Source organism: Mustela nigripes, chromosome 14 (assembly GCF_022355385.1).
Source record: "Mustela nigripes isolate SB6536 chromosome 14, MUSNIG.SB6536, whole genome shotgun sequence".
In the NCBI taxonomy this organism is placed as follows: Eukaryota; Metazoa; Chordata; class Mammalia; order Carnivora; family Mustelidae; genus Mustela; species Mustela nigripes.
Genome location: NC_081570.1, coordinates 98380472 through 98407472, shown reverse-complemented (window position 1 = coordinate 98407472; position 27001 = coordinate 98380472). Strand labels below are relative to the sequence as shown.

The window sequence follows — 27001 nt, the reverse complement described above, 5'->3', positions numbered from 1 at the left end:
CTTTATATTTGTGGCTCTGTATTAATCTTTTTCCTCTTGGTCAGGAGTCCTGATTCGTTATTTTTGTTAAACTTGTTCCGCATCTCCCTCTTACAATTACTGAATGTCTCCATTGTGCGATTTTGTATTGTGAATACAAAAGTAAAAAGCATTGCTCTTTTGCTGCTGCTTCTCTAACCTCTCACTACTGCTCTCAGGTTCTTGCCCTTTTACCAACCTCCTAATTCTGTCATTACCTTCAATTATTTATGAGTATAAACTCCTTTTTCCACTAGAATACTCCCTAAGGGCAGAGACCCTGTGTTATTCTCTGCTGTATTCTAGACACTAAACAGTGCCTGAAACAGAGCAGACTCTCCAAAAATATTTACTAAGGTAATGAATGAAAAAGAACAAAGTTTAACATACAAGCTTGACAAAGTAAACTCTTATAAACCAATAAAACAACTAATACAAAAGTCATTACCATTCTGGTTAATTTATTTTTAATTTGTTAATTGAATTAATAAAGAAAAAATAGGCAAGCAGAAAATAATAGTTACTACATCTCACACCCATTAAAATGGCTATCAACAACAGCAATGACAACAAAACAGAAAACAGCAAGTGTGAGCACGGATGTGGAGAAATTGAGACCCTTATGCACTGTTGCTAAAATGTAAAATGGTGCAGCCACTGTGAAAAACAGTGTGATCCTTCCTCAAAAAAAATCTAAGCTACAATTACTCCCTGACCCAGCAATTCCACTTCTGGGTACATAGCTAAAAGAACTGAAAGCTGGGACTCAAACTGATAAGCAACAACCCTATTCATGGCAATATTATTCACAACAGCCAAAAGGTGGAAACAACCCAAGTGTACATAATGGATGAATGAACAAAGAAAATATGGCATATACATACAATAGGATATAATTCAGCCCTAAACTGGAAGGAAATTCTGATGTGCATGAATAAAACTGGAGGACATGTTATGTCACAAAACAAATATGAATTACACTGATTCCATTCACTGTACATAAAGTATCTCAAGTAGTTAAATTCCTAAAGACAGAAAGTAGAACAGTGGTTGCCAGCAGCTGGGAGGGCTGCGGTGGGATGAGGAGTTAATATTTAATGGGCACAGAGATTCCATTTTGCAAGACGGGCAGAGTTCTGGAGACGGATGTGGTCATAGTTACACAACAAAGGGAATGCACTTAATATTACTGGAGTGTACTTCCTAATACGGTTGAGATGGTACATTTTGTTGTATTTTACCACAATTTTTTAAAAATTAATTTCAGAGAGAAATTAGTCAGAGACTAGGCGCCAAACAAACAAAAAAAAAAATTAAAACGCCTATGACTGAGTAACAACCGACATCAATCAAAACGCGTATAAGGAAGGAAGAAACTCAGTCCGCCCAGCCGCAAACCATTTTGACCACCAGGCCCTGGGAGCCAGACACCAAAGGCGGGGAAGTGCCAGGCCTGGGGCTCTGCGCAGGTGAAGCTCCGGGAGGCCGCCCCTTCAAGTAAGCCACCCGCGGCCTGGGCCGCCACTGCGCAGGCGCGTATGGCTGCTGCCGGGGCGCCTTTGGAACGTACCGGAAGTGACGTTTGTAACGCTGGGCCGGGTTCAAGGAAGATTCGGGTCCGTGATCAAGGCTGGGCCTGTGGTCCTGGGCCACTATGAGCTGCACCATCGAGAAGATCCTGACAGACGCCAAGACGCTGCTGGAGCGGCTGCGGGAACACGACGCGGCCGCAGAGTCGCTGGTGGATCAGTCCGCCGCGCTGCACCGGCGGGTGGCCGCTATGCGGGAGGCGGGGACGGCGCTTCCGGACCAGGTCGGGCAAAGGGTAGGGGTCCGTGCCCGCAGGATCTGTGCACCCGAGGGGTGGAGGGCGAAGCAACGTGGGAACTCGGGTTTAAGTCTATGCCTAGTCTCAGAGGGTGGCGGTGAGACCTTTTTGCGGGGTCGAGGTTGAGAATGCTGCCATGGAGCTCCGATTCCTGCTTCTTCGGTTGCATCCGCGGCTGTTTCCCTGTTAATGGCGCGCTTAGTCTGTCTCTGTTTGTTCAGTATCAGGGAGATGCATCCGATATAAAGGACATGTCCAAATTCAAACCTCACATTCTGCTGTCCCAAGAAAATACACAGATTAGAGACTTGCAGCAGGAAAACAGAGGTTAGTCAGGCCTTTTTGCGTAGTACGATTTTCTCATATCCAGTAATATTTCAAAAGCTTTTGCCTAACTATTCATCCTGTATGTATCTTAAGATTAGGACTTTTAAAAGCGTTATTCTGTGATGATCCCTAACAATAAAGTGTTACGTTACCCATTTTAAGCTCATCTGACTGATTTTGTATCTGTAGGCCGCTTTTCAAAAGGGGTGCTTAGTAGAGTTGAATTATTGCATGGCTTATTTATGTACCCCCTTATGGATATTTGCACAATAAAAGTGTTAATATACTCAAGGGCTTGAACTTTTTATGTTTAAATATTAATTGAAATACACACGAACGTTAAGATTGAAGAGATTTTTTTTTGTTAATGTTCTTGTGCAAGGTGGAAGAACTGAATTTTAGCTTCAGGGTGTATATTCTTAGGCTTGATGAGTACATTATTAATGATAGCAGTATGAAGTTATTTGTATATCACTTGACAGAGAACTTTCGCATATATCATCCCATTATATTCTTATGTCTTCATTTTGACGTAGATAAGTCTTAGGTACTTAATATGACAGTGCAGTTAAGAAATAGGCTCAGAGAAGGTAATGATTTTCGTAAGAATAGTAGTAAGCTTGTAACTTACTGAACTGAACTGAAACCCATGTCTTCTTATTGTACATCCCATGTTGTTTCTACCAGACTGTGCTGCCTCTGCCTGGAAAGTTATTTTTATCATAGACCTTAACCGTTGAGTTTTGTGGACTTAAACACTGAGTATAACTTTGCATTCACAGTATCTCATGAAGTGTCATAAAATTCCAACTGTTAAGAGTTTTGGCTTTGGGAGCTCTCTCTCAGACATCACTGCCAAGTGATTTTATTTTTTTGATAGAGCTATGGGTTTCCTTGGAGGAACATCAGGATGCTTTGGAACTCATCATGAGCAAGTACCGGAAACAGATGTTACAATTAATGGTTGCCAAAAAGGCTGTGGATGCTGAACCAGTCCTGAAAGCTCACCAGTCTCACTCTGCAGTAAGAAACTTTGATGAATAACTTCTGAATGAATGGGATTAAAATCTTGAATTGTTTTAAATTGCTTGTTTTTTGAAGGAAATTAAGCTTGTTTATCACATTCACTGTTGATTTTGCAGCAGCTTTGGAAGGATATGAATAGAAAGAAGGGAGTAATGGGCAGCTCAGAAGCTTTTTTCTTTTAGTGGGACTAAGGTTCCTTACTCCTGTGTGCCCCAAGATCTCGATGAATGGATGCTTATGCAAACATAAGGCAAGGTAGTACTGATGGTGCTCAGTAAATACTTGGTTGGGTACAACTGTACTTCCACTAAACTATAAGCTCCTTGATTAAGGAGCATGGATTCTTCTCTTATCCCTAGCACAGTACCTGGCACATAGCAGGCGGTCAGTAAACCTTTATTAAAGTAAACTATATAGCATCACACTATGTTGTTAGAGAGAAATAATATTTAATATTTAAACAACAAAATATTAAAATAATAAAATAATATATAAAAATACATAATATAAAATATGTGTATAATATATGAAATAATAAATAATAAAAATATTAAATATTAAATAATATTTAAATGATATTTTTAAAAATACGTGGCATAGTTTCTGTACTTCAGTTGCTTACGTTGTAATTTGGGAGACCCAATAATTGTGCTTATGTTTGTAGGGTGTTTAATAGGTATCATTGTACATTCATGTATATTATATCATTGAAACCAGGGTTGATAGATTGGCACCTCACTATTTGTTCTATGGAATTTATGAAAGATAAGTTTCATCTTAGATTCCTTTGAAGGCATTTTGTGGACTTAACAAAAGTCTTGGTGAGCAGGAATATTTTAAATATGTGACTAGCTCTCAAAGTAAATAAATAAATAAATAGCTCTCATCTGGAAGAGAAAAATAAACTATTTTCCGTAATGTGGAGAAAAGAACTTAAAAGATACAGTTTAGCTCACATGAGAAAGTTGGGAAGAGATATAACCAAGGATAAAGTAAGGTACCTTGGGATGTGGTAGGCTTCCTGCCAATTAAACTATTCAGCAGGTGGTTAGACTAGAATCAGTCTTTAAAACAAAGTGTGAATACCACAAGATAACTTTGTTATGGCTTTGCCTCTAAGGACTCAGATTATAGTGAACCTTCTACATAACTTCTATAGCATAGATTAAATGAACTTCTAACATTGTAATGCACGTATCCTCATGAACTTCATATCTGCAGAAAAAATAACTTTTTCACTTTTTTTTTCTTAATATCTTCACAGGAAATTGAGAGTCAGATTGACAGAATCTGTGAAATGGGAGAAGTGATGAGGAAAGCAGTTCAGATGGATGATGACCAATTTTGTAAGATTCAGGAAAAACTGGCCCAATTAGAGGTAAGATTGTTGCTATTATAGGTTCGCAATACTTAGGACGTTTTCTCAGAGTCTGGAAGGTAGGCCATTACTATCCTAGGCAGTGTATTGATGTTTTCTTTGTGTTCATGATTTAAAATGAAAACTACTTCCAGGAGTATCCAGGTGTTTCAGTTGCTTGAGTGTCTGACTCTTGAGTTCAGCTCAGGTCATGATCCCAGGGTTGTGAAATGATCCCTGTGTTGGGCTCACTCAACTTCTTTCTGCTTGAGATCCTCTCCCTCTTCCTCTGCCCCTGCTGCTCCCCATTCTCTCTTTTTCTAAAAAATAAAATCTTAAAAGAAAATAAATCTTAAAACAACTCCTTCTCCATAACCTTTTCAGGAACATAAATGTAATCAGCAGCAAACAATGAAAATGCCAACTATGTCTTGGCTAGAAATGGAAATAATTGTCATATTAAGAGGTTAGAGACAGTGGAAGAAACAAATTACATGTGAGCTAAAATCCCTCCAGGGAACGCCTGGGTGGTTCAGTTAAGCATCTGCCTCCAGTTCGGGTCATGATCCCAGGGTCCTGGGAGCAGGTACTGCATCAGGCTCCTTGTTCAGCAGGGAACCTAGTGCTCCCCCTGCTTGTGCACGCTCACTCTCTCCCCCTCTCTGTCTGACAAATTAATCTTCAAAAAATAAAATACAAAAAAATTTTTAAAAATTAAAAATAAATCCCTCCTGTCGTAAAAGGAAGTCGAAATTGATGATCAAAAAATAGCAATACAGCCATATTAATAATTATTGATCATTCCTCTATGAATCATAGAAGTACCAAAAGAAAGAGATAGAAATATTAAAAGTGGTTACCTTTGGGGAACAAGGCCTGCCACTTATTTTATAAACCTTATGGTCTTCATTTTTTAAAAGTTATTTTCATGTAATTTTTTTCATTATCATAGTATTTTACAAAAAAAAAAAGCATGGGGGTATTAGTATGCTCATAAAATTATTAAGAAAACACATTAAAATAGGTGGTTTGAATGTTGCTTAATTACCAGGTACTATCATGGACCCTTTGAGAAATACCAGAGGAAAAAAGATAGGATATCCCTGAGTATTGTGAAAGGAATAAGACTGATATGATATGAAATGCTTCATACATGCTAGGGGAGATGCACAGTACTAAGGAAAGCACTTTATATGGTAGATGATTTAATGACCATGGGCCCAGACTCTTGGTGAAACGTGAAGATGCTATGGTTTATCAGAATTTCCTACAGAGAGAATAAAGATGAAAAGTGCATGTTGCCCTACCTGGAAATCAAAGGGAGTGACAAAGGTCTCAAATAGGAATTAGGAGTTAGTTAAAATGATAGGATGACTTTATCTGCACTATCCCTGATTTACTCAGATATAGAAATAGCCCTGAGGAAATATGGGACAAATTTTATTAAATATTTTAAGTGGAAAGGACACAAGCATCAGATTGAAACCCCAGGAATACCACATCCAAGTTGTCTGAGTTTGGACAAGTTTTTGGACTTTTGTGGGCCACAGTGTCCTCATCTTAAAGAGAACATGGATGTGAGCAATGGTACCTGCCCTATGGGTTGTTCTGAGGTGTACATATGTACATCTTACATATGTAAGACACCCAGTGGTACCTGATCTCCCCAGTGAGTAGTTTCTTTCCCCTTTCTTTCCTTTCTCCAGAACATCCAGGAGAGAAGACTGAGCAGAGTCAAGATATTTTTAGGAATTTAAAAGGCACAGGGCATATTCAATTACTCAGGAAATGTATGTTAAATGATGAATAATTAGTGTTTTAGGAAATTCTCAATTACTTTCTTTCCATAAAACATTTAGAATTAAAACACTTTCTGTTCCTGGTCTAAAACAGTGTATTCTGATGTAGTTTGACAGTCAAAATACTTGATATAAACAAACCTTTTTTTTTTTTTCCAGCTTGAAAATAAAGAACTTCGAGAATTATTGTCCATCAGCAGTGAGTCTCTTCAGGTCAGGAAGGAAAACTCAGTGGACACTGCTTCCCAAGCCATCAAATAACTCAACTTCTGAATGACAGCTGGAGATTGTTAATCAAGGAAGGAAATTATCTTTCTATTTGAGTATTGTCCATTTAGTGTCTTGCCTCAGACTTGATTTAATGTTTATTAAAGGTATCAGGTGGCAGTTTAGAATTCGCAGTCAAATTGGCTGTCCACAAAATGGTTTTTGGGTGTGTTCGTGAAATACACACTGAGTTTCACCATTCCTTTCTCTAAGAGACCTATTTTTACTTTTCAGTTCTGGGACCTCAATTTATTATCGATTCCTTTTTGTTTCTTCACATCTGTCAGACTTAGAGCCTTTTATTATAAGCCAGCAATCTTTATTTTATATAGGATTATAAATTACACTTCTAAAAAAATTTTAAGAGATTAGCTTTTTAAATTATTTGGCACAAATCTAGATTTTTTTCCCCATTTTTAAAAAGTAATACAATTCCACACAACTAGATTGGCAGATTGTCTGATTTATGATGTCATTCACCTCCTATGAAGTTTTAAGTCTCTCTGGTGCTAAGAGTTGGCACTTTATGATCTGGTGTCTTTACTCTTAATTTGAGAGAACCTACTGCTAGTTCCCAAGAAGCATACTTGAAAATAGGCAACTGGAGAGTCATCATATTGTTCAAAGAACCCTGGGAAATTTGTCCTTTGTGTGACATACACATGTACTCTTCGTTCAGATGCTGAAGGAGCTGTTATTTATTCTGTTAGATATTAATAGTCAACTTTTCAATATTGTCCTCCTAGGTAATCTTCAACTTGGATGGTTTACTCAGTTGAAGAGCATAAAATGGTCTTCTCACATTGTAGTTTTTAGGTACTACATTCTATTTAATTTATATATAACTTTTGTTTCATAGTTAAGAACCATCACTCACTTAGATGTCTTTCATTACTAGTACTGCTAGTTGGCTTTCTTTTTAGATCCATTTATCATGAGGAAGCAAAATTTTATCACTCAATGAGAGTTACTACATTTGTTGTGCTGTGAGGACAACAAAGCAGTGTTGAGATTCAAATGCTGAGCGGTCAGCCAGACTTACTCATCAACTCACTTGCCTATCACAGTTTAGTTACATACCAAATTTACAAATTGCTTCATGTTACACTATCAACTCGGGTTTGCCCAAAAATAATTGAAATAATGAATCCCAAACCTGTCCATATTTTCCAGTAGTACTGAGCACCATACTGACAGGAGACACAGTATTTAAGAGTTTTTTGTTAGTACTTTGCGTGATGTAAAATTTCTTTTGTACTGCCATAAAGACTTAACTCCAGTTAAAACAATAAAACATCACGAAGATACCCTAAAAGCATCTGACCCCACTAACTTGGCCTATTGTGGTCTTTAATGATTAGGTGTATGTCATTTAGAAACTCAAATTTCTATTCAAAGTCCTTCATAGAATTTGAAAAATACTTCCACCCTCAATGTAGGCATTTTTATCTTATTTCCCAACAGGAAGTAAAACTTTAGTCCAGCCATTTGGCTTGAAGTATATGCCCTAAGTGCCACTTTGTGTCCCATGGTTCCACTCAGGAAGCAGGTACCCCTACGTGATATATCAGCTGCCATGGCCAATTTGCAGTAAAAATGATAAAGTCATCAAATGGCCCATTAAAGTATGAGATGGTGTCTCTTTATCTGCCTTATGTTCCTTTAAAGTTGTTTACATCTTGGATATCAGGATAAATCTATGTTAACTTTTCCCCCTGCCAAATCAAAAGCTTGAAGTTTGAGTGAAAGAGCTCTCCGTGCCCTACAAAATGTATATTTTGGCTGGTGTTAATACAAATACAGCATTTCTAATAAAAATATTTTAAGAATAATAGTTAAGTTTTACTCAGTAATGAGTCTAATTATTAGGAAATACAAAGGTTTCTTTTTTACATATCTAGCAACCTGTTAAATAAACAGGGCTTTTCATAAGTATTTTATAATTAGCATAATGTAGTCGGCAGTATAACTCTACAAATAGCTGTTTCTAAAATGGTTTTAGAGATTTCTTCATGATTAAGAATCCAAAATTATACAATTAGAAATCATATAAAGTTAAAACAGAGTTTGGAAGTACCTTGAAAAATGCTTAAGTAGTACCCATTTTTACCTTAATAATACCTTATTTCGGTGTTCCTCAAAATGGTTGGCTGACTACTGGAACAGAAATCTGGGAATGGGATCCAGGAATTTGTGCTTTAATAATTGTCCCTGATAACTTCTAAGGATACTATTTTGAAAATCTAGTCTACTATGTACCAGACACTTCATTTGGAGTTATGAATGAAAAAAAGGTAGGGGAAAAACCTTGACACTTTCAGAAGAAAAATTCGGTAGAAAAGACCTATAATTATAGTGCAGTGATACATCTAATATGAGGGTGTACAGGACACAGAGGAGAAAGCTTGGTGCTTTCTAGTTATCATATAATCTCCATTTCAACTGTACCTCGTTTTACACATACTCAGGCACAAGGAGGTTATGCTACATATCTAAACAAGATTCCACCCCGCAGAGACTGTAAAACATAATCTTAACCACTAAGTTAAATGCCAAATACTGGTGGGAATTCAAGTGGTTCTTGATTAGTAAAAACTACTTTTAGTAATAGTGCAAAGGAAACACCACAGCCCATATATTAGGAAATAGGAATTCAATAAATGGAGTCATAATGAGACATATTTGTCATCTCTTTTCTAGAATGATGTAGCTGAAAGCTTGTATGCATGCAACTGACACAATGTTTCATCAGTGGTCTTACCTATGTATGGAAAAGTGCAGTTCTGTCTTTGAAATCTGCTTCCTTAGCATGTATGGCTTTTCATCTTTCATGTTCTTGTGATTGCAAGAGGTTGGTGCTGTGCCAGGTGTCTTGGCCATATTGAAGGCAGAAAGAAAGAGAGAAATGGCCTATGTCAATGTGTGTATCCTCTTTTATGAAGAAAAGCAAATCTTTCCCAGAAATTCCAGACAGATTTACCTGTCTCACTTGCCTGCCTCTTTAAATGGTTACTTCTGCCTGCAAGGACTGGGTACAGAGTTGCCTCAAATAAAATCAGTATTCTATTATCAAGGAGGAAAGAGTATTGAGAAAGCAATTAACGATGTCCGACAAGTCCTTTTACATTGAATAGTTTTAACAAGTGAAAACATTAGCTGAAGGTGTTGGTGTTAGGTAGCCAAGAGAATGAGCTGGAATGGCAGAAAACTGTCATTTCTTTTTTGGCTGCCCAGTATCCTTATTCCTATCCTTTTAGGGAATCCCTCACCTAATGAGGCAAAGCCTTCCTCCCTCCTAAGAAATTTGAAAGTGTCAGATAAAGGTTTTCCCAGTCTCTTTTGCAGCTAAGGAAGATGCATCTGTCTTAAAACTCTAAAGTTAGGCAAAAAAGCAGGAAACTATAGAATTTGAGTAAAGGCCTACAACACTGGCTACCATATGCAGTTCCCCAGAGGAGCTGCAAAAGTGGCTTGAATAACATTCAGTAACCAGTGTCAGCGAAGTCAGGGGTGTAAGCTGCTGTGTCCCTGCCACACAGTGGGATCTTCACTGAAGCAATTATCTGAAGTGAATAGAGGCTCTGTAGCCTCTAATTCTAGTTTTTCTGGCTGTCTTAGTGATCCTGAAGATTGCTTATTAGCGTTTCAATAAAATCACTTTTTGTTAAAGTTAACCTGAATTGCCTATAATTAAGAATGCTAATTGATAAAATAAGCAGTTTTAAAAATAACCATGCCAGGGGCACCTAGGTGGCTCAGTTAAGTGCCCAACTCTTGATCTCAGCTCCTGTCTTGATTTCAGGGTTATGAGTTAATCCCTGTGTTTGGTTCCAGACTGGGTGTGGAGACTACTTAAAAACAAATAAACAAAAAAAACCATGCAAATATAAATTTTGCAACACTGTATACATAGTGTTGTACTTACATTTTAATGTTTGACACATAAAAGGATGTGTAACGTGCAATAGATTTTCAAACATAATCACTTGTTACCTAAGAATTAGAACATTACCCACAATTTGCATTTATCTATTTGAGCTCCTCTCCTGTCTCTCCCCACCCCGCTACTCCCTCTTCTTGATAGTTCTCTCACATGGGAAAAGACCTAAAATACGTATGTATCCCTAAAGTGCCATTTTTTAGTTTTGTTCCTTTTTGAGCTTCACAAAAATGGTATCATATTTTACATAGACTATGGAGATCTGGCTTTTTTCACTCAACATTGTTTCTAAGATCCTTTTGTACATAGCTGTCATTTATTTGCACTGATGTACAATATTTCATTGTGTAACTATGTAATAGATTGTGAAAATACATATATAATAGTATAGTTATGCATTTTTAAATCCTAGTATCTGACTTCCTTATTTCTAATTCTCCATCTACCTCATTTAGATTAAATATATTTCACAATAAGCGGTCATATTGCACATTTTTCAGTTGTTTCACTTGCAATTGTCTCAGCAACCTTCAGAGGGAATTAAGGACTATTATCTGCTAATATGATGGAAAGCAGATCATGTTTTTTCTTTTGTTACAAAGAATCCTAAAGAGGAGGCAGAACCTTCAGAGCTTCTGAATGAACTACAATTCACTCAAAATTTGATCTAGCCTCCTAAAAATACACAAAAAATTGATGGAAGTGGTCTTCTGTATGTTATTGATCCTAAGATTCATTTTTATTTCCTATTTTAACATCTCTAAAATTGGGATAGGTCTAATACATGTAGGGGTTTGTAGTGTAGTTGATTCTAAGCATAAGCAAAATTAGCCATGTTCCTGATGGCATGGACTGGCCAAAGGTAAGTTCTTGGTATTCTGATCAAGAAACCATTTTAAGGGGTGCCTGGGTGGCTCAGTCGGTTAAGTGTCTGCCTTTGACTCAAGTCATGATCCCAGGGTCTGGAATGGAGCCCCACATCAGGCTCCTTGCTCAGCAGGGAGCCTACTTTTCTTGTTCCCTCTGCTGCTCCCCTTGCTTGTACTCTTTCCTCTCAATCTCTGTCAAATAAGTAAATAAAATCTTTTAAAAACTTTTTTTAAGCACTATTCAAAAAGGGAATAGGGGTTTAGCTGTTGTTTATGAACTTTGCATTCATGTGAACCTTCCTGTAGGATCAGGAGAGTGCCAGCACAAGAACTTGGAGTATGGCTGTATTAATTCTCTATTATAGCCATATAACAGATTACCGCACATTTACTACTTTAAAGCAATGCTCATTTATTCTCTTACGATTCTGTAGGTTAGAAGTCCATGCAGGGTTTAACGAGGTTCCCATCTAATGATCTCACAAGACTGAAATCAAGCTGTCAGCATAGGCTAGCATCTCATTTGAGGCTCTGGGCCCTCTCCCAAGTTCACATGGTTGTTGGCAAAATTCCTTTCTGTGCAGGTGTACAACTCCTAGGACTTTAAGGCCAATAGAAGTTCCGACTCCCTTTATAGACTCCACTTATAAATGCTCACCTGAGGAGTGCCTGGGTGGCTCAGTCCATTAAGCAACTGACTCAATTTTGGGTCAGGTCATAATCTCAGGGTCCTGAGATTGAACCCTGTGTTGGGTTCCACGCTCAGCTCGGGCTGTTTGAGAGTCCCTCCCCCTCTGTTCTCCCTCACACCCTCTCACTCCTCTAAGAATAAATAAATAAAAATCTTGAAAATAAAAAAATAAAAGCTCACCAGGCCTAACCAAAAGAATCTTCAGCTTGATTAACCCAACTAATTAGAGAGCTTAATTACAACTGCAGTAATCTCTTCTCCACAAAGGAGATACGACTATCTTCTAATATCCACAGGTTCAGCCCATGCTCAAGGGCAGGTGATTATACACAGCATGTACAGAGGTGGTGGGATTCTTGGCAGCCATCTTAGAATTCCGCTGACCACAAGGCTTTTAGCAGCTTGGAATAAAATCCTAGACAGCAACGACACACTCTTATGAAATTCTGCATTACCAGTATTCTTGATGACCCAAGAATGATTCTGTGAGGAAAACCTGCACATCTATGAGCCAAAAAGATTCAGCAAGATCTATCAACGTATGTCAAAATCAGTGAACCAAAGTTTAGCAGAAAAAGGTATTTTCCTAGTCCTTGTTAGTTTCCTAGAGTTACCATAATAGGTTAATACAAATGGATGGCTTAAAACAATAGAAATTTATTCTCACAGTTCTGATGGCTAAAAGTCTGAAATTAAGGTGTTGACAAGGTTGGTTCCTTCAGTTTCTGCCAATCCTTGGCATTCCTTGGCTTCTAGATATAGTATGGCAATTTCTGCTGGTATTCTCCCTGTATGTTTGTGTCTGTGTCCAAATTCCCCTCTTTGAAGAATACCAGTCATTGGATTAGTGTTTACTGTAATTCATTATGACTTTATCTTAATTTGATTATATCTGCAAAGACCCTATTCCCAAAAAGGCCACATTCTGAGCTTCTGAAAAGACTTCAATTTTGAGAGGAAAAATTAAGTATAGTCCCAAAGCATCTTCTCCCGCTCCCCCCCCCCCAAAAAACATTTAGTAATTATAAAGGAAAAATTAAAATTTTACTATGATAATCCTGGCCGACTCCACTTTAACCAACTGATTAAGGTAAACATCACTAATAATACATTTCAACATTTTATGCCCCCTGGTATGATGCAGTGAGAAGGGTACATAATCTAAACAATGTTTCAAGGAAAACATCAGATAAAAACAAGTAGAACGATGTTTACAAAATAACTGATCAATGTTCTAAAGTATCCAGGTCATGAAAGATAAGAAACTTTCATAGAATGGAGGAGAGTAAGGAGACATAACGGCTAAATGCAGGGTGGGATTCTGGATTTGATTCTGGAAACGAAAATGGATATTAGGGGGAAAACTGACAAAACCTGAATAAATTTTGTAGTTTAGTTAATATTGTGTCAAGGTTAATTTCCTAGTTCAGAAAATTGTTCTATGGTTAGGTAACCTTAACATAATGGGAAACTGGGTGAAGGGTTTGTGAGAACTTTCTACATAATTTTTCTAATTCTTTTGTAAGTCTACAGTTAACTCAACCGAGACATCTGGGTGGCTCAGGCGGTTAAGTGTCTACCTTCCATTCAGGTCATGATCTCAAGATCCTGGGATTGAGCCATAGGTTGGGCTCCCTGCTCAGCAGGGAGCCTCCTTCAGCCTCTGCCTACTGCTCCCCCTGCTTGTGCTTGCTTACTCTCTCTCTCTGCCAAATAAATAAAATAAAATCTTTAGAGAATAAAATAAAATAATCTCAAAAAATTCATATTCCCCTGATTACTAATGAGGCTAAGCATAATTTCAAATGCTTATTTGCCTACACATTTTTTAAATTTTTTAAAATTTTACTTTTTTAAAATTAAAAAAAATTTTTTTATTTATTTGAGAGAGAGAGCATGAGAAGGGGATGGGACGGAAGGAGAGGGAGAAGTAAGCTCCCTACTGAGCAGGGAGCCCAATACAGGGCTCAATCCCAGGGCCCCAGGACCATGACCTAAGCCGAAGGCAAATGCTTAACAGTAAGCCACCCAGGCACTGCTATATAGTTTTTTTTTAATGAGGACATTCAAGTGATTCCCCCATTTCTTTTCCTTGACTTTTTCTTATTTATATGTATGAATATATACTCATGATACTAATACATGGTCAGTTTTACATGTTGCAAACATATATTCTCCTAATTTGTTGATTTTAAATTTTTAAAATTTTTTTTAAAATTTTAAAATTTTTTTAAATTTAAAAAATTTAAATTTGTTGATCAATGACTATATAATCAAATTTATTACTACAAAGAAAGAGACTCAAAAGAGTTAGGCTTTGTGAAGAAGTTTTAGGAATACCTTCACCAATTTACTTTGCTTATTTTTTTACTTTATATACACATAAGAGTGATACATGATAAAAATATTTTTAAACTTTGTTTAGACCTAAAGTACATCTAAATAAGTTTTAAACAGCTCCATTAATAAATATAAAAATTCTAAGTAATAACAATGTTACGTCAGGGTGAAAATAGCAACATATTTTCTTCTTGCTGGTGTACAAATAATGATGTATCATACAATCAGTACTGTCTTAGATTTAATGAAATATATAACTCATTCATTCGATGACTATTTACTTAAATATTAAGTACTTACTGTTATATTAGTCCCTGTCCTAGGGTTAGGGGATGCAATGATGAACCAGAGAACTGACGCTTGGACTATTGTTGAGGAAGAAGAGGAATAAAAAAATTCATAAATGTGTTAATTTTGGATAACAACACATTATGAAAACAATAAAACAAGTTAATGTTATAGAAAGTGATGGCAATAGTGCATATTTTTACTTTAGAGAAGATCTTTGTAAGGCCATAACATTTTGAGCTAAAATCTGAATGATGAGAAACTGTCAAAAAGTGATGGTTGGGGTTGGTGGTGGGGCACCTGGTTGGTTCGGTTGGTTGAGCATTAATCAGGCTCTTGGTTTCTGCTCAGGTCATGATCTCGGGGCCTGGAATTGAGCTCCATGTTGGCCTCCATGCTCAGCAGGGCATCTGCTTCAGGATTCTCTCCCCCTTCCTCTGCCCCTCCCACCCTGAGTATGCACATGTGTACGTGCACTCTCTCGCTCTCTCTCTCTCTCAAATGAATAAAATAAATCTTTATAAAGCGTGATGATTTGGGGAAAGAGAATTCCAGATGGAGGCAACAGTAAATGCAAGAGTTCTGAGTAGGAAGAAATCTACAATGTTGGAAGAACCAAAACAGCAATGGAATTGAATCGCGGTGAACTGGATGTTAGAGATTTAGTGGGAAGTAGGTCATTTAGGGCTCTGTAGGCCATGGTAAAATAGTTTGGATTTTAGTTTAAGTGCAGTTGGTTTTCATTTGGCTCTAATTTAAGTTTGGTTAACAATATGCTTTTGCTCCACCTTTCCCTTTGGTTAACTGATTCCCAAAGCTAAAGTGTTATGGTGACTACCTTTATAATGCAGCAGCTTAGTGAATCCACATAATTCTTGCCTTCAGTGCAACATTGACACTTTAAAGGAAAGCATAGAGTTTTTGCACTATTCTTATTTAGATTCTAACATTTTATTACATATTTCTTATTTTTATTTACATAATGCATTTGAACTGTTGGGGGCTTGTTAATGAATAAAAAATTTTGGAATGCAGGATTCTAGGATTAAATCTTAATTGTTTCTTAATAATAAGAAATGATGAGGGGTGCCTGGGTGATTCAGTCGTTAAGTGTCTTCCTTTGGCTAGGGTCCTGATCCCAGGACCCTGGGATAGAGCCCTGCATTGGGCTTCCTGCTCTGCAGGGAGCCTGCTTCTCCCTCTCCCACACCCCCTGCTTGTGTTCCCTGTCTCGCTGTGTCTCTCTCTGTCCAATAAATAAATAAAATCTTGAAGAAGAAGAAGAAGGAGGAGGAGGAGGAGAAGAAATGATTATTCTTTATGAAAGTTGCTGCTCTAAATGGTGTTTTTCTGTTCTGAAATCTTGAATATGGATCCCCTTACTATCCACTATTACCAAAATTTTATAAAAGAAGTTCCCTTTACCTTCCCTAAATAGGAAGGACATAATGTCAGAATAAAGAGTCCAAATCTTGAATAAATTTAGCCTTATTTTATTAAAAAATCTCCACCCTGACCTAATTTTTCTCATTTCATAGAGAACTTAGAAAAGTCTCATCCTATACAGTTCCCATCACTGCTCAAGAAAACTTTACAAATGTGTAAAGGATGGTTACTTTTGTTTGTCAAATATACAAGAGATAAGTGCTTATTGATATTCATAGAGAGATTAAGAAAAACAATCATAATCGATTTCATTGCCTCTATGTTTCTCAAAGAAGAAAAACTAATATGATAAATACCAAAAATAATATATACTTTTTTTTGCTTCATGTTATTCCTTAATACACTTGATCTTAGCCAAAAGGCCAAGAAGCAATCACATTACTCCTTAATAGACTATCTCCTCAAAATCCATGACTACCCCATTATATAGGAAAAAGTTTACCAAGTGATTTCACAAGTTTCTGCTTTAACTTCTGTTTTAAAAAATAAACCTAGGGGTGCCTAGGTGGCTCAGTGGGTTAAGCCTCTGCCTTTGGTTCAGGTCATGATCTCAGGGTCCTGGGATGGAGGCCTGCATCCAGCTCTCTGCTCAGCAGAGAGCCTGCTTCCCCCTCTATCTCTGCCTGCTGCTCTGCCTACTTGTGATCTGTCTCTCTGTGTCAAATAAATAAATAAAATCTTTTATTTAAAAAAGTGATCACTATACATTTTTTCAGCTTTTTTACTTCAAAATTAACCTGAAAAAAAAATTATTGCCGTAAAATGTAGTGATCTTCTAAAACTGAAATCAACCTCTAGTTATGGGTAGTACTTGTAGAAAGAATAAATCACTTAAACTGTGATTTAAATCAAATGACTCCATCTTTTGTTTTCTTGAATGCATTGGGGAGCTAAAATGTAAGCCTCTGGATGTAAGCATATTTGCATTTTTGGTTAAATGTAAATGATACTAATTATGGACTGAGGAGGAATTTAAAGGCAACTGAGACAATCAGAATGATGAGGATGAAATGGTTATATAATTTAAGAAGGTATTTAGAAATTATGTGTAATGGTAGAAATCAAGACTCACTCATTCTTATTCTTTCTTATTAATTGGAATTATATATATAGAATTTGAGACTATTACTCTTTACATTTCCCATTACTGTGATATTTGAGAATGTGCGCTCTTAGACCTAATTCTACTTTTAGCCCAGCTTCACATGACCTTGTTTCTAGTGCAAGAGCCCAGGGCAGTTTCTCTGTAACATTAGATTGGATTATCCAGACTAGATCTATTGCTAAGAAAAGATCTCAATTTAAGAAATGGACAAAGGAAACAAAACAGCTGGTTTGATATATTAAATGATTTGTACTGCCCCAAAAGAACATTCCAATTTCTGCCAACTTTTTACACTGTTGTTCAGTGTTATTCATTCAACAAGCCTTTGAGAGTTGTCTATGCCAAGCATTGTCAGGACCAAGTATGCAAAGATGAATGTCATAGGCTCTGCCTTAAAGTATCACTAGCTAGTATAAACTAATAATTACTTACAGTAAGCGATGAAAAGTATTGAAAGCAAATACATAGCAAATATCTTGTGCCTAGGAAAGCGTGGGAAGGCATCAAAGAGAACAAAGAGGCTGCTAGGAGGTGGAATGTAATTGGACCAATAGCAACAGAGGTAAGAGGAAAATCTTTTAAAAAATCTTAAGTAGGATACTGCCTCCTCTTAGAATTCGATAATTTGCTCAGCATTGGAGGCTACTATTACTCTCTTAACACTGCATCTTTCCTTCATTGCACTTATTTCACTGAGTACCTTAAATTTGTTTTTGTGATTACTGAATGATGCTAGACTGAAAGTTCCTTGAGGGCAGAACCATATCCATTTGTCTTGAAAACGGTATACACCCCAACGTTGACACATAAGAGACGCAGGATAATTATGTGTTGAAAGCGAAAATAAAGTGGCTATCAGAGTTCTCAGGAGCATGACTGGTCATTGCTTATCCAATACTGTCCGAGAGAGAGAGACAGACAGACAGACAGCGAGTGCGCGAGCGCGAGCGCTACAGAATCTGGGAAAAGCATTCCTCTCACCGGAGGGTACTGCTCTCTTGTTTGACAAGGGAAAAGTCATTGAACTTTTCTGTGGTCACAATTAACTGCTTTCCTCACTCCTCTTACCCTGTTGGATTAATCATCCATTTGCCCTGATTTCAAATTTTAGTTACTGATTCAACCTCTTTGATTACCGGATAAACCACGAATATCTTGTGGTAATTACAAAGGTCAGATGAAGGTTTGGGGGGGGGGGGGGTTTGGCTGTTTTTTTAATGATTATGCGCCTTGCTCACTCTTGTCCGTCGTTGCAAGCAATATAGTTTCTGGGAGACAACGGTCTCACGTAAAACTTCCAAATTACCTTACTAAAAACCTACTCTATACTAATGAAAATGTCAATATATTATAGCAAACAATAGGTGGAAAAAACTTGCATTATGAGGAGAAACTTGGGTTTGGGGCTTCTGGATTATCTGAGAAAAAGCGAAATCCTTTATATGACATTCCTGGAAATGCCCTCTAAATCGTTCGCCCTCAAGTTTACCCTGGTCTCGAGGCTTAAGGTTTATTCAGGTTTGCTAAGACCAGAGACGCCGAAAGTTACCCGCCACCCCTCCCCATGCGTCCCAGCGGAGTCAGTAAACACAGATTGCTTCCCGCAGCTCACGGGTAAGGGAATGTAGGGTAACGCGGGCAACCATATTGGTTGTGGTTAAGCGCAGCGCTCTGCTTGGCGTCACTCAGCCCCCGCGCGCAGGCGTATTAGGAGCACCCCCCCCCACCACCCCGCGCTTCCCGTGCACGCGCTCGGAGCCCGCAACTCTCGCGAGAGAAGCGAGATTTATTCCTACGTACCGGGCCGTGCTGCTTATGGCGGCGCTGGAGAGGGGGCGCTGAGCTGTTGGGGTGAGTACGACCTCGGGGTCTAACTGGGGGTAGCAAGAAGCCAGGTTAGGGGCAGATAAGAAGACCAAGATTAACGGGAGAGGCTTCTGAGCCAAGGTGGCCACTCCTAGGGCTCCGGGCAGGGAAGATCTGACCCTGAGTCTTTACCCCGGGCTTTCCCACCTGGGCCTCGTTTAACTGCCTAAGCCTCACGTCAGGCCGCAGAGCTGAAACGAAGAGTCGAACCCAGGCAGCCGCGCGTGGTAGTGGTGGTAGTGACTACAGTGGGGGGAGGGAGCGAAAATGGAGGCTCCGACCGCAGCCAAGATGGAGGCAGGGGTGCGGGGCTCGGGCGCGGAGGCTGCTGGGAATTGTAGTCTAGTCACTTCCTCCTCTGCGGTTTGGCAGGGGAAACGGGAACTACAAGTCCCGGCGGGCGGGGCGAGGGGGTGGTGGCGCGGTCCTTTGTGTGAAGCTGGAGGAGCCGGAGGCAGAGGAGAGAGGGGCCTACTCTCACTTCGGACTCTAGTTTACTGTCCGTCACCTGCTTGGGGGTCTGACTACGAGTGCCAGAGCGCAGTGCGGTAGAGGAGCCTCCTTTGTGTGTGGACTGACCGTGCTCCATCTAAATGCTTAGAGGCATCTCCTTTCCCCGACCACGTCTGGCACAGTAGCTTAGCCGAAGTGTCATCTTTACTTCCACTCACCTGGAGCTGTCTGTCTTCAGTCTCTGCACCCAGCCTTCCTTTCTTGCTTCCTCTTCGGGTTTTTGAGAAAGGAAACCAGTCCCTGATCTTAGGCACGTGGCTCTTACTCCTTTATCCTGGGATTAGGGCGTGCTGTTAGAACCACCATCTCTGGCTCTTACGGTGCAAAAGCCCGGTCTACGTTGAGCAATGAACGGCGTGGTTTCGTCATACTGTGTAGGGTTAGTTTTTTAGAGCCCTGGTTGGAGACACTTGTGGTTTTTAACCATTTTATCAGTACGAAATTTCAGTGCCACGGTTCTTTTGCTTTAAGGTTTTCCTTTAGAAACACCTAGACGGCTTCTTTCTTGCTTGACTCAAAAGTGAGGTGGGGAACGCTGCCTAAAAACAGCTTTAAATTCCGCAAACACAGAAATCTGAACATTGTAGGAGGAGGTAATTGATTTGCACCTAAAATGAGTGAAAGAATGTGGTCCTCTTTAAAGAGCGTGGAGACAGGGTTGGAGAGGGAGGGGAAGACTCTCAAAGGCACTGTGGTGGTTAAATTTCCTTTGAGAGACGTGGGTTAAGAGGTAGATACATGAACTGACAGCTCTTGGCCAGAGCAACTGGTCTATAAAATGTAGATACCAAGTTGTAGCTCATAAGTTATTCTGTATCAAAATGCTGAGTAATTTGCATTTTGAGTTTCTAGAAGACGAGCATTCTCAATACTACATTGAGGGGCAGTATAATACCTTGGTCCTTTCGGGGTACTAATGAATAATAAGTGTTCTGGGTGTGGATAGATGGGTTTATATGCCTGAACGGGCATATGCCTGAGTCATAATATTTAGATTAAAAATTCAGTTTTGTTTCTTTTTTTTCCTTTTAACCTTAGGCCTGAAATAAGAGAGATGGTAGTGGTTTGAGTGATTTTGCAGCTGCTCTGGATGTTTACCATTGAGATGAGTATTTATAGCAGCTGAGTTGAAAAGTAAAGTATTTGAGGCGCAGAAGATAGGTTTTCTTTTTTTGTAATTAAGTTCTGACTTATAAAGTACGACCTTTAGACTGTTGTTGAAAATTCTAGTAAATTCTTGCAAATCAAAATTTTGAGAGCATGAAAGCTGACATACAGTCCTGCTTTTTCCCCCTCCTATTTTCCCCTGCCATCCATGTAAAGACCCACTCCGAAGGGCAATCCAACATTAAAAAAAAATTAGTTTCTTTTAAAATGTGCTAAAATATACTAACATAAAATTTATCAGTTTTAATCTTTTTTTTTTTTTTAAGTGTATGGTTTAGAGTTACTAACTTCATTCATGTTGTGAGGGCCATATTTTTGACAAGGTAGTTGAAACATGATAATGCTGTTTGGAAAGATTTTTTTTTTTTTTAAGGAGCTGAACTTTAGGGTGGTATCATGAAATACGACAAAAATCCTGATTTTGTTAAATAAACACAGGATTGATGTGCCTTCTTAGCTTTGTCTTTTAAAAAACCAAAAGGGAACTTTCTTTGAGATCTTTAACTCAAACTATCTCATGGAGGGGTGTTTGTAAATCTTGTAGGATTTTTCATAATAGAGAATTACAGCCACAAAAATTATAACTTTGTTTTTCTCTCTCTCTCTCTCTTTTTTTTTTTTTTTTTAAAAAGACTTCATAGCTAGAATGTCTCCAGGGGTGAAACTGCTTTGGTAGGACTGACTTTTTTCCCTTGAATTCCATCATTTCTTGATATTAAATTCTTTTTGCCGAGTCAGGATTTAAAAATTCCTTTGTCTATAGATACTGGAATGTTTTCCACTTCCATGTATGAGTACCAAGTTAAAAACAATGGAGAACTTTTTTTCAGTTCATACTGCCAAGCTTGAGGAATTGTGCTACATTTTTCATTAGGGTTATTAAACTGGAATATGATATTTTAGGCAGTATTCTGTTCAGAAGTATTGAATAGTAATTTTATTTTTGGAGTGTTTTTTATACTTTAATGCTGAGGCAAAACTGTGTAGTTGAAAATAAACTAATAAGCAGTTTCTTCATAGTTAACATGTAGGCTATCCATTGGTTTGTATCTATAGCCAGTAGATAACCACAGCTAGTTATTTGGATTTCTGCTTCTCAGATGTAGTAAACCCAGCTCTGGCTATGGTTTGCTAGATAACTGCCTCCTTTTAACTCTGAAAATCTTCTTCCAGGAGTTTTTTGTTTACTATTTATTGGGTATGCCAGTGCCTTTTCTCCTCATGAGCCTATACTTACTGTGACCAGTATTGTAGCCAGTAGCCATGTGTGGCTGTTGGGCATTTAAACTGTGTACGTTCTGAATTGAACTGTGTTGTACTTGTAAAATAGACGTTGGATTTCAGAGAAAACTTTTAAGATTGATTATATATGGGAAATAACATTTTGGATATATTTGATTAAACAGATGTAATTAAAATTAGTTTCACCTGTTTTGGCTTTTAAAAGATTTTATTTATTTGATAGCATGTGCATGCACGATCAGGGATAGCAGCAGGGAGAGGGAGAAGCAGAGCCTGATGTGATGGGGGGCTTGATCTCAGCACCCTGAGATCATGACCTGAGCCGAAGGCAGACACTTAACCAGCTGAGCCAGCCACCCAGGTGCCCGATTTCACTCAATTTTAATATGATTACCAGAAAATTTTAAATTACATATATGGGTTGCACTGTGTTTCTTTTGGGACAGTGCTAGTCTGCACTATTTTCTGATTTTGTGTCTGGAACATTTAGCTTCCTATACTGGCATCTGTCCTATTTCAGAGTGTCAGTGTATTGTAAAAACAGTTAAGTGATAAATGAATATATAACTTTAAATGTTTTAACAGCTGTTCAGGTAACAACTCATCATAATTGCTGTTACTAAACATACACAAAAAAAATAATTGTAACAATTTGATTTTCTCTCATTTCTCTCATTTCTGCCTGACATGTTACTGACTTAAATTGGTTAATTATCTGAACTCTGTCATTTTCCATAGATTCTAAAGTGAAAGTTAATTAAAACCTGTTAAGCTCTTCAGTTTTACAGGTTATTGCAAAATCTGACATACTTAAACTTGTCTTGAGTTATAATCAAGAAATATGAAGGAGGAAGTTAGGGTAAGAATATTACTCATATAAAGCAACAATAGAGACCTTTCTCAGTCCCATGCTGTGTAATTGGATCTTCACTCCTCTCAAAAAAGGGCGGGGTTGGGGGGGGTGGGGACACCTGGGTGGCTCAGTGGGTTAAAGCCTCTGCCTCCCAGGGTCCTGGGATCCGGCCCCTCTTCTGGCTCTCTGCTCAGCAGGAAGCCTGCTTCTGCCTCTCTCTCTGCCTGCCTCTTGGCCTACTTGTGAGATCTGTCAAATAAATAAATAAAATCTTTAAAAAAAAAAAAAGTTACTTAAGAAAGTGGGTTGTGGGGCAGACTTTTAGACTGGTTTAGCCTTTCATTAACATTCTCCCCCAAGTGAGTGCTGTACAAACTCTGAGAATAATGTCAAAATGAAGTGACTTATGGGATAGATTTTAGGTGGGTTGCTGGCCACATAAGTTTATTAATTCAGCGTGTATTTAGTAGTTTCTAGTAGTCCTTTTGAGCTAAAGCAGTGAACTGGAGAAGACTATAAATAAAACAGGTGATGATAATTTTAAGACAGGTGAAATAGGGAATAACTATTTGGGTTATCAGTTTAAGTAAAGGAATTAGCTTTAACTCCTAACTAAAACAATGACATAATAGTTAGGGTTGTTTCTGTTTCCAAACTGAGCAGAAAGAAAGGAACTAGATTACTTAACAATCAGGGAGACTTTCAGATCCAACTATCAATTAGTATTATAGTTGTTACTCTGTATTTCATGTGACTTAAGTATCTAGCCTTTGGGGGATAGAGGGAGTGCACTGTGTTCAGAGGTTTAAGGCAGAAGAGTTTATCAGTACCACCCATGAATGTTAATAATCTTGGCATGAGTGCATAACTAATTTTATTAAAATGCCCAGTGGGTACTTTCTAAGTGTTTCATTAAGTGTTAATTTGACTGAAAAGTGTTTAGTTAGCCATAGAAATCTCTTAGCTATGAAGGTAATAATGAAGTGAAATTCCACCACTTTGGGTTTTTCATGGTAGTTGGTGGGTTTGTTTGAGCTTTAATGGATTCTGATAGGCTTCATTAGTGCCCAAGGCTGGGTCTGCAGTGCTCCCAAGTTTTAGATTCTGGAAGTCTCATTTCTCTGTTACTATGTGTCAAATTAGACAGTTATTAACATAATACAACACCCTAGACTGGGTTAATCCAATTCAAGTTTTTCAAGGTAGGTTGTTTTTCTTAATTCCCCCCACTATGAGATACACAAGCTTGTCCTTAGCAGTTTGATGAAATTCGTATCTGTTTTATGATATAGCAATTTTGAGGTCTTTGGGTTCATAAATCGATGTAAAAAATATTAAGATTAAACCGGTGTTTTGAGTCTGTATTTTTTTTGAAGATTTTATTTATTTATTTGACAGAGATCACAAGTAGGCAGAGAGGCAGGTGTGGGGGAGGAGGAAGCAGGCTCCCTGCTGAGCCGACAGTCTGACATGGACACCGGACTTCATCTGAGGACCTTGAGATCATGACCTGAGCGGAAGGCAGAGGCTTAACCCACTGAGCCACCCAGGCACTCCTCGAGTCTGTATTTTTAAAAGAAGACATTATTTCTTGGTGGGATAAGTAAGACTATACAGCTAACTAAAAATTTTTTAGAAGTTGGTAGAACTGTCTGCCCTTAAATTGTGGTGTCGTTTCCTATTATGGATTAACTACCTCTTTGCTATTGTAGTTTTGCTGTGGTTAAGTTTGTCAGTGATGTATGCTGCATTAGAAGCTGAAGGGGGCTGTGGTAAATATACTTGAGTTTGTTTCATAATTGGAGGAACAAGATACATAAAAATGTGAATTAAAGCAAAGTGCGGAAACGATTTGGTATCAGAAAGAATGATGCCGACAATGGGAGTTAGTGCCTCACACAGTGGAAATTAACATAAATCTACTGGAATGGTCAAGAAAAACTTCTTTATTTCTTTGAAGATGGCAAAAATTACTTTCTTTGTGAGGAGAAGAACCATATATATGCATGAAGAATAGAATTCAGGCATCTCCCAGGGATTATACTTAAGGATTAGGCAGGAAAATACACCTATCTAGGAGAAGATCTGGAGAGTGGGAAAAGGTAAAAATGGAAAGGTAGAATAGAGAACATCGTAAATGGTGATTCTTAAATCCTGGCTGTAAGTCAGAAACACAGGGGCAGGGGTAGAGGATGATAAAATGTACCAACTCCCGGGACCTAACGCTAGTGAAAATAAATTAGAATCTCAAGGTAGGAACCAGGCTTTATTTATAAGTTACCCAGGTGGTTGGGTTGGATGTGTAGCCAGGATTAAGAACTTCCCATCTAGAATGCTGGAAAAAATCACTGAAGATTTTGGACAATGAAATGAGTGAAATTGGAATTTAGATCCATCAGTCTGGCAGTGTTACATGACAAAATGGAAAAGGTTGACAAAAGAAGTTAGCAGATGTTTTAGATATTTGGACTAAAATGTGATGTCATTTAAGACAAAAGATCTCAGTAAGGAGGTATTGATAAGACTTGGCAACATTTAGTGTGAAGGTGGAGTGGGAAGAATCAATGATCATAACAGAAGTGGCCCTACTTCAGGCCACTTAAATTATTCATTGAGTGGGGACTGGGCGTAAATATTTTTTAAAACTTAACAAATGATTTGCAACGATTGCTCTAAGAAGTATCTATGTGGGAAATAGAATGATCCAAATAAAATCTGAAAGATGGGACAATGTAATATTTGAAGAGATAATATAAACTCAGGAACTGTTAGGTATAGTCTCGTCTCCCCCCCCCCCCCCCCCCCCCCGCCCCCGAAACAGCGCCATAAGTCAGCCGTTGATAGGTTTTCATTTTGCATATGTGAAACTGAAATTTAGAGAGATGAAGTGACTTGTTCATGGCATTTTACTAGGAAGTATCAATGAATGAACTTGAGCTCTCCTAGTCTAAACTATTTCACAATCTCCGGCCTCTCACCATATAGTCATTCTTATTTCTGATGTTTTTTAAATAAATACAACATTATGGGTGCCTGGGTGGCTCAGTGAGTTAAGCCGCTGTCTTTGGCTTAGGTCATGATCTCAGGGTCCTGGGATCAAGCCTTGCATGGCATCAGACTCTCCGCTGAGCGGGGAGCCTGCTTCCCCCTCTCCCTCCACCTGCCTCTCTGCCTACTTGTGATCTCTGTCAGATAAATAAATAAAATCTTTTAATAAATAAATAAGTAAATATTCTATTCATTTTTTCAGCATTTCTAAAACCAAATCTACTTTTTCTTCTCCCCATATAAATTTAGCTAACAGCACCAGTTTAGTTAATATCCCAGTCAGTGCAAAAGAATCATTTTTATGGCCAATATAAAGCACAATTCTGTGGCTTTACTTATAAATATATTTTGCTTCCCATCTCCTCTCATCTTAATTGTTTCTTTTTTATAGGCATTTCTCATCTATTTCTGGCAACAGCTCAAATGAGATTTCTGTTTCCTTCACTAAGTCATCTCTCATAGGATTTCAAGACTTAATACCCTTTCATCAAGAGCTAAGGCTTTCTGTTTCCTGTTATATCAAGTTGAAATACTTCATAATCTGGCTCCACTACACCTGTCATACCACATATCCCATTTCACTTTAAGCTAGCCCTCTGTTCTGGCCGGACTAGCCTATTGATTTCTCTGAAACAAGCCGCGCTATTGCCATGGTCCTTCATGTCATAAATCTCCCTTGATGTCAGGCATAGACAATCATATATGTGGTCCCTGCTTTCCGGGAACTTAGAAGTTAGTGGCACACCCTGACTTGGCTTGCTTGACGTGCCTAGAATACTTGGCTGTTTTATTTCTCTTAAAATTTTCCTGATTTCTCCAAATTAAGCCTCCAACTCTGATTAAAAGCCTGCCGTTGGGATGCCTGGGTGGCTCAGTGGGTTAAAGCCTCTGCCTTCGGCTCAGGTCATGATCTCAGGGTCCTGGGATCGAGCCCCACATCAGGCTCTCTGCTCAGCAGGGAGCCTGCTTTCTCTTCTCTCTCTCTGCCTGCCTCTCTGCCTACTTGTCATC

The 27001-nt window shown here is 38.4% G+C and overlaps 3 protein-coding genes, 1 long non-coding RNA gene and 1 pseudogene across 9 annotated transcripts in view; 2 read left to right on the top strand and 3 right to left on the bottom strand.

Moving 5' to 3' along the window:
• Positions 1-1677, bottom strand: part of LOC132001336 (bile acid receptor-like) — a 58626-nt gene extending 56949 nt beyond the window's left edge. The window contains exon 1 of the mRNA XM_059375821.1: positions 1589-1677. The gene's annotated coding sequence lies outside the window, so the exon portion shown is untranslated. The remainder of the gene's footprint in view (positions 1-1588) is intronic.
• SIKE1 (suppressor of IKBKE 1) lies at positions 1589-6750 on the top strand. 2 transcript variants are annotated; one of them, XM_059375823.1, is made up of 5 exons: positions 1589-1831; positions 2068-2173; positions 3054-3196; positions 4464-4577; positions 6515-6750. In XM_059375823.1, the coding sequence occupies exons 1-5, from the start codon at positions 1673-1675 to the stop codon at positions 6614-6616; spliced, it is 624 nt and encodes a 207-aa protein (XP_059231806.1). In that variant the 5' UTR covers positions 1589-1672; the 3' UTR covers positions 6617-6750. The 2 variants fall into 2 exon arrangements, with proteins under 2 accessions (XP_059231806.1, XP_059231805.1); XM_059375822.1 differs by having other exon boundaries at positions 1589-1843.
• A 98-nt stretch (positions 6751-6848) lies between these two features.
• Positions 6849-19447, bottom strand: LOC132001339 (uncharacterized). The gene is made up of 3 exons (XR_009399588.1): positions 19315-19447; positions 14763-14827; positions 6849-9493 (listed from the first exon to the last, which is right to left on the bottom strand). It is a non-coding gene; the product is annotated as an uncharacterized LOC132001339 (long non-coding RNA).
• Positions 16480-16570, bottom strand: LOC132002405 (U2 spliceosomal RNA; annotated as a pseudogene).
• Positions 19043-27001, top strand: part of CSDE1 (cold shock domain containing E1) — a 39585-nt gene continuing 31626 nt past the window's right edge. For all 5 annotated transcript variants that reach the window (XM_059375816.1, XM_059375815.1, XM_059375814.1 and 2 more), the window contains exon 1: positions 19043-19152. The gene's annotated coding sequence lies outside the window, so the exon portion shown is untranslated. The remainder of the gene's footprint in view (positions 19153-27001) is intronic.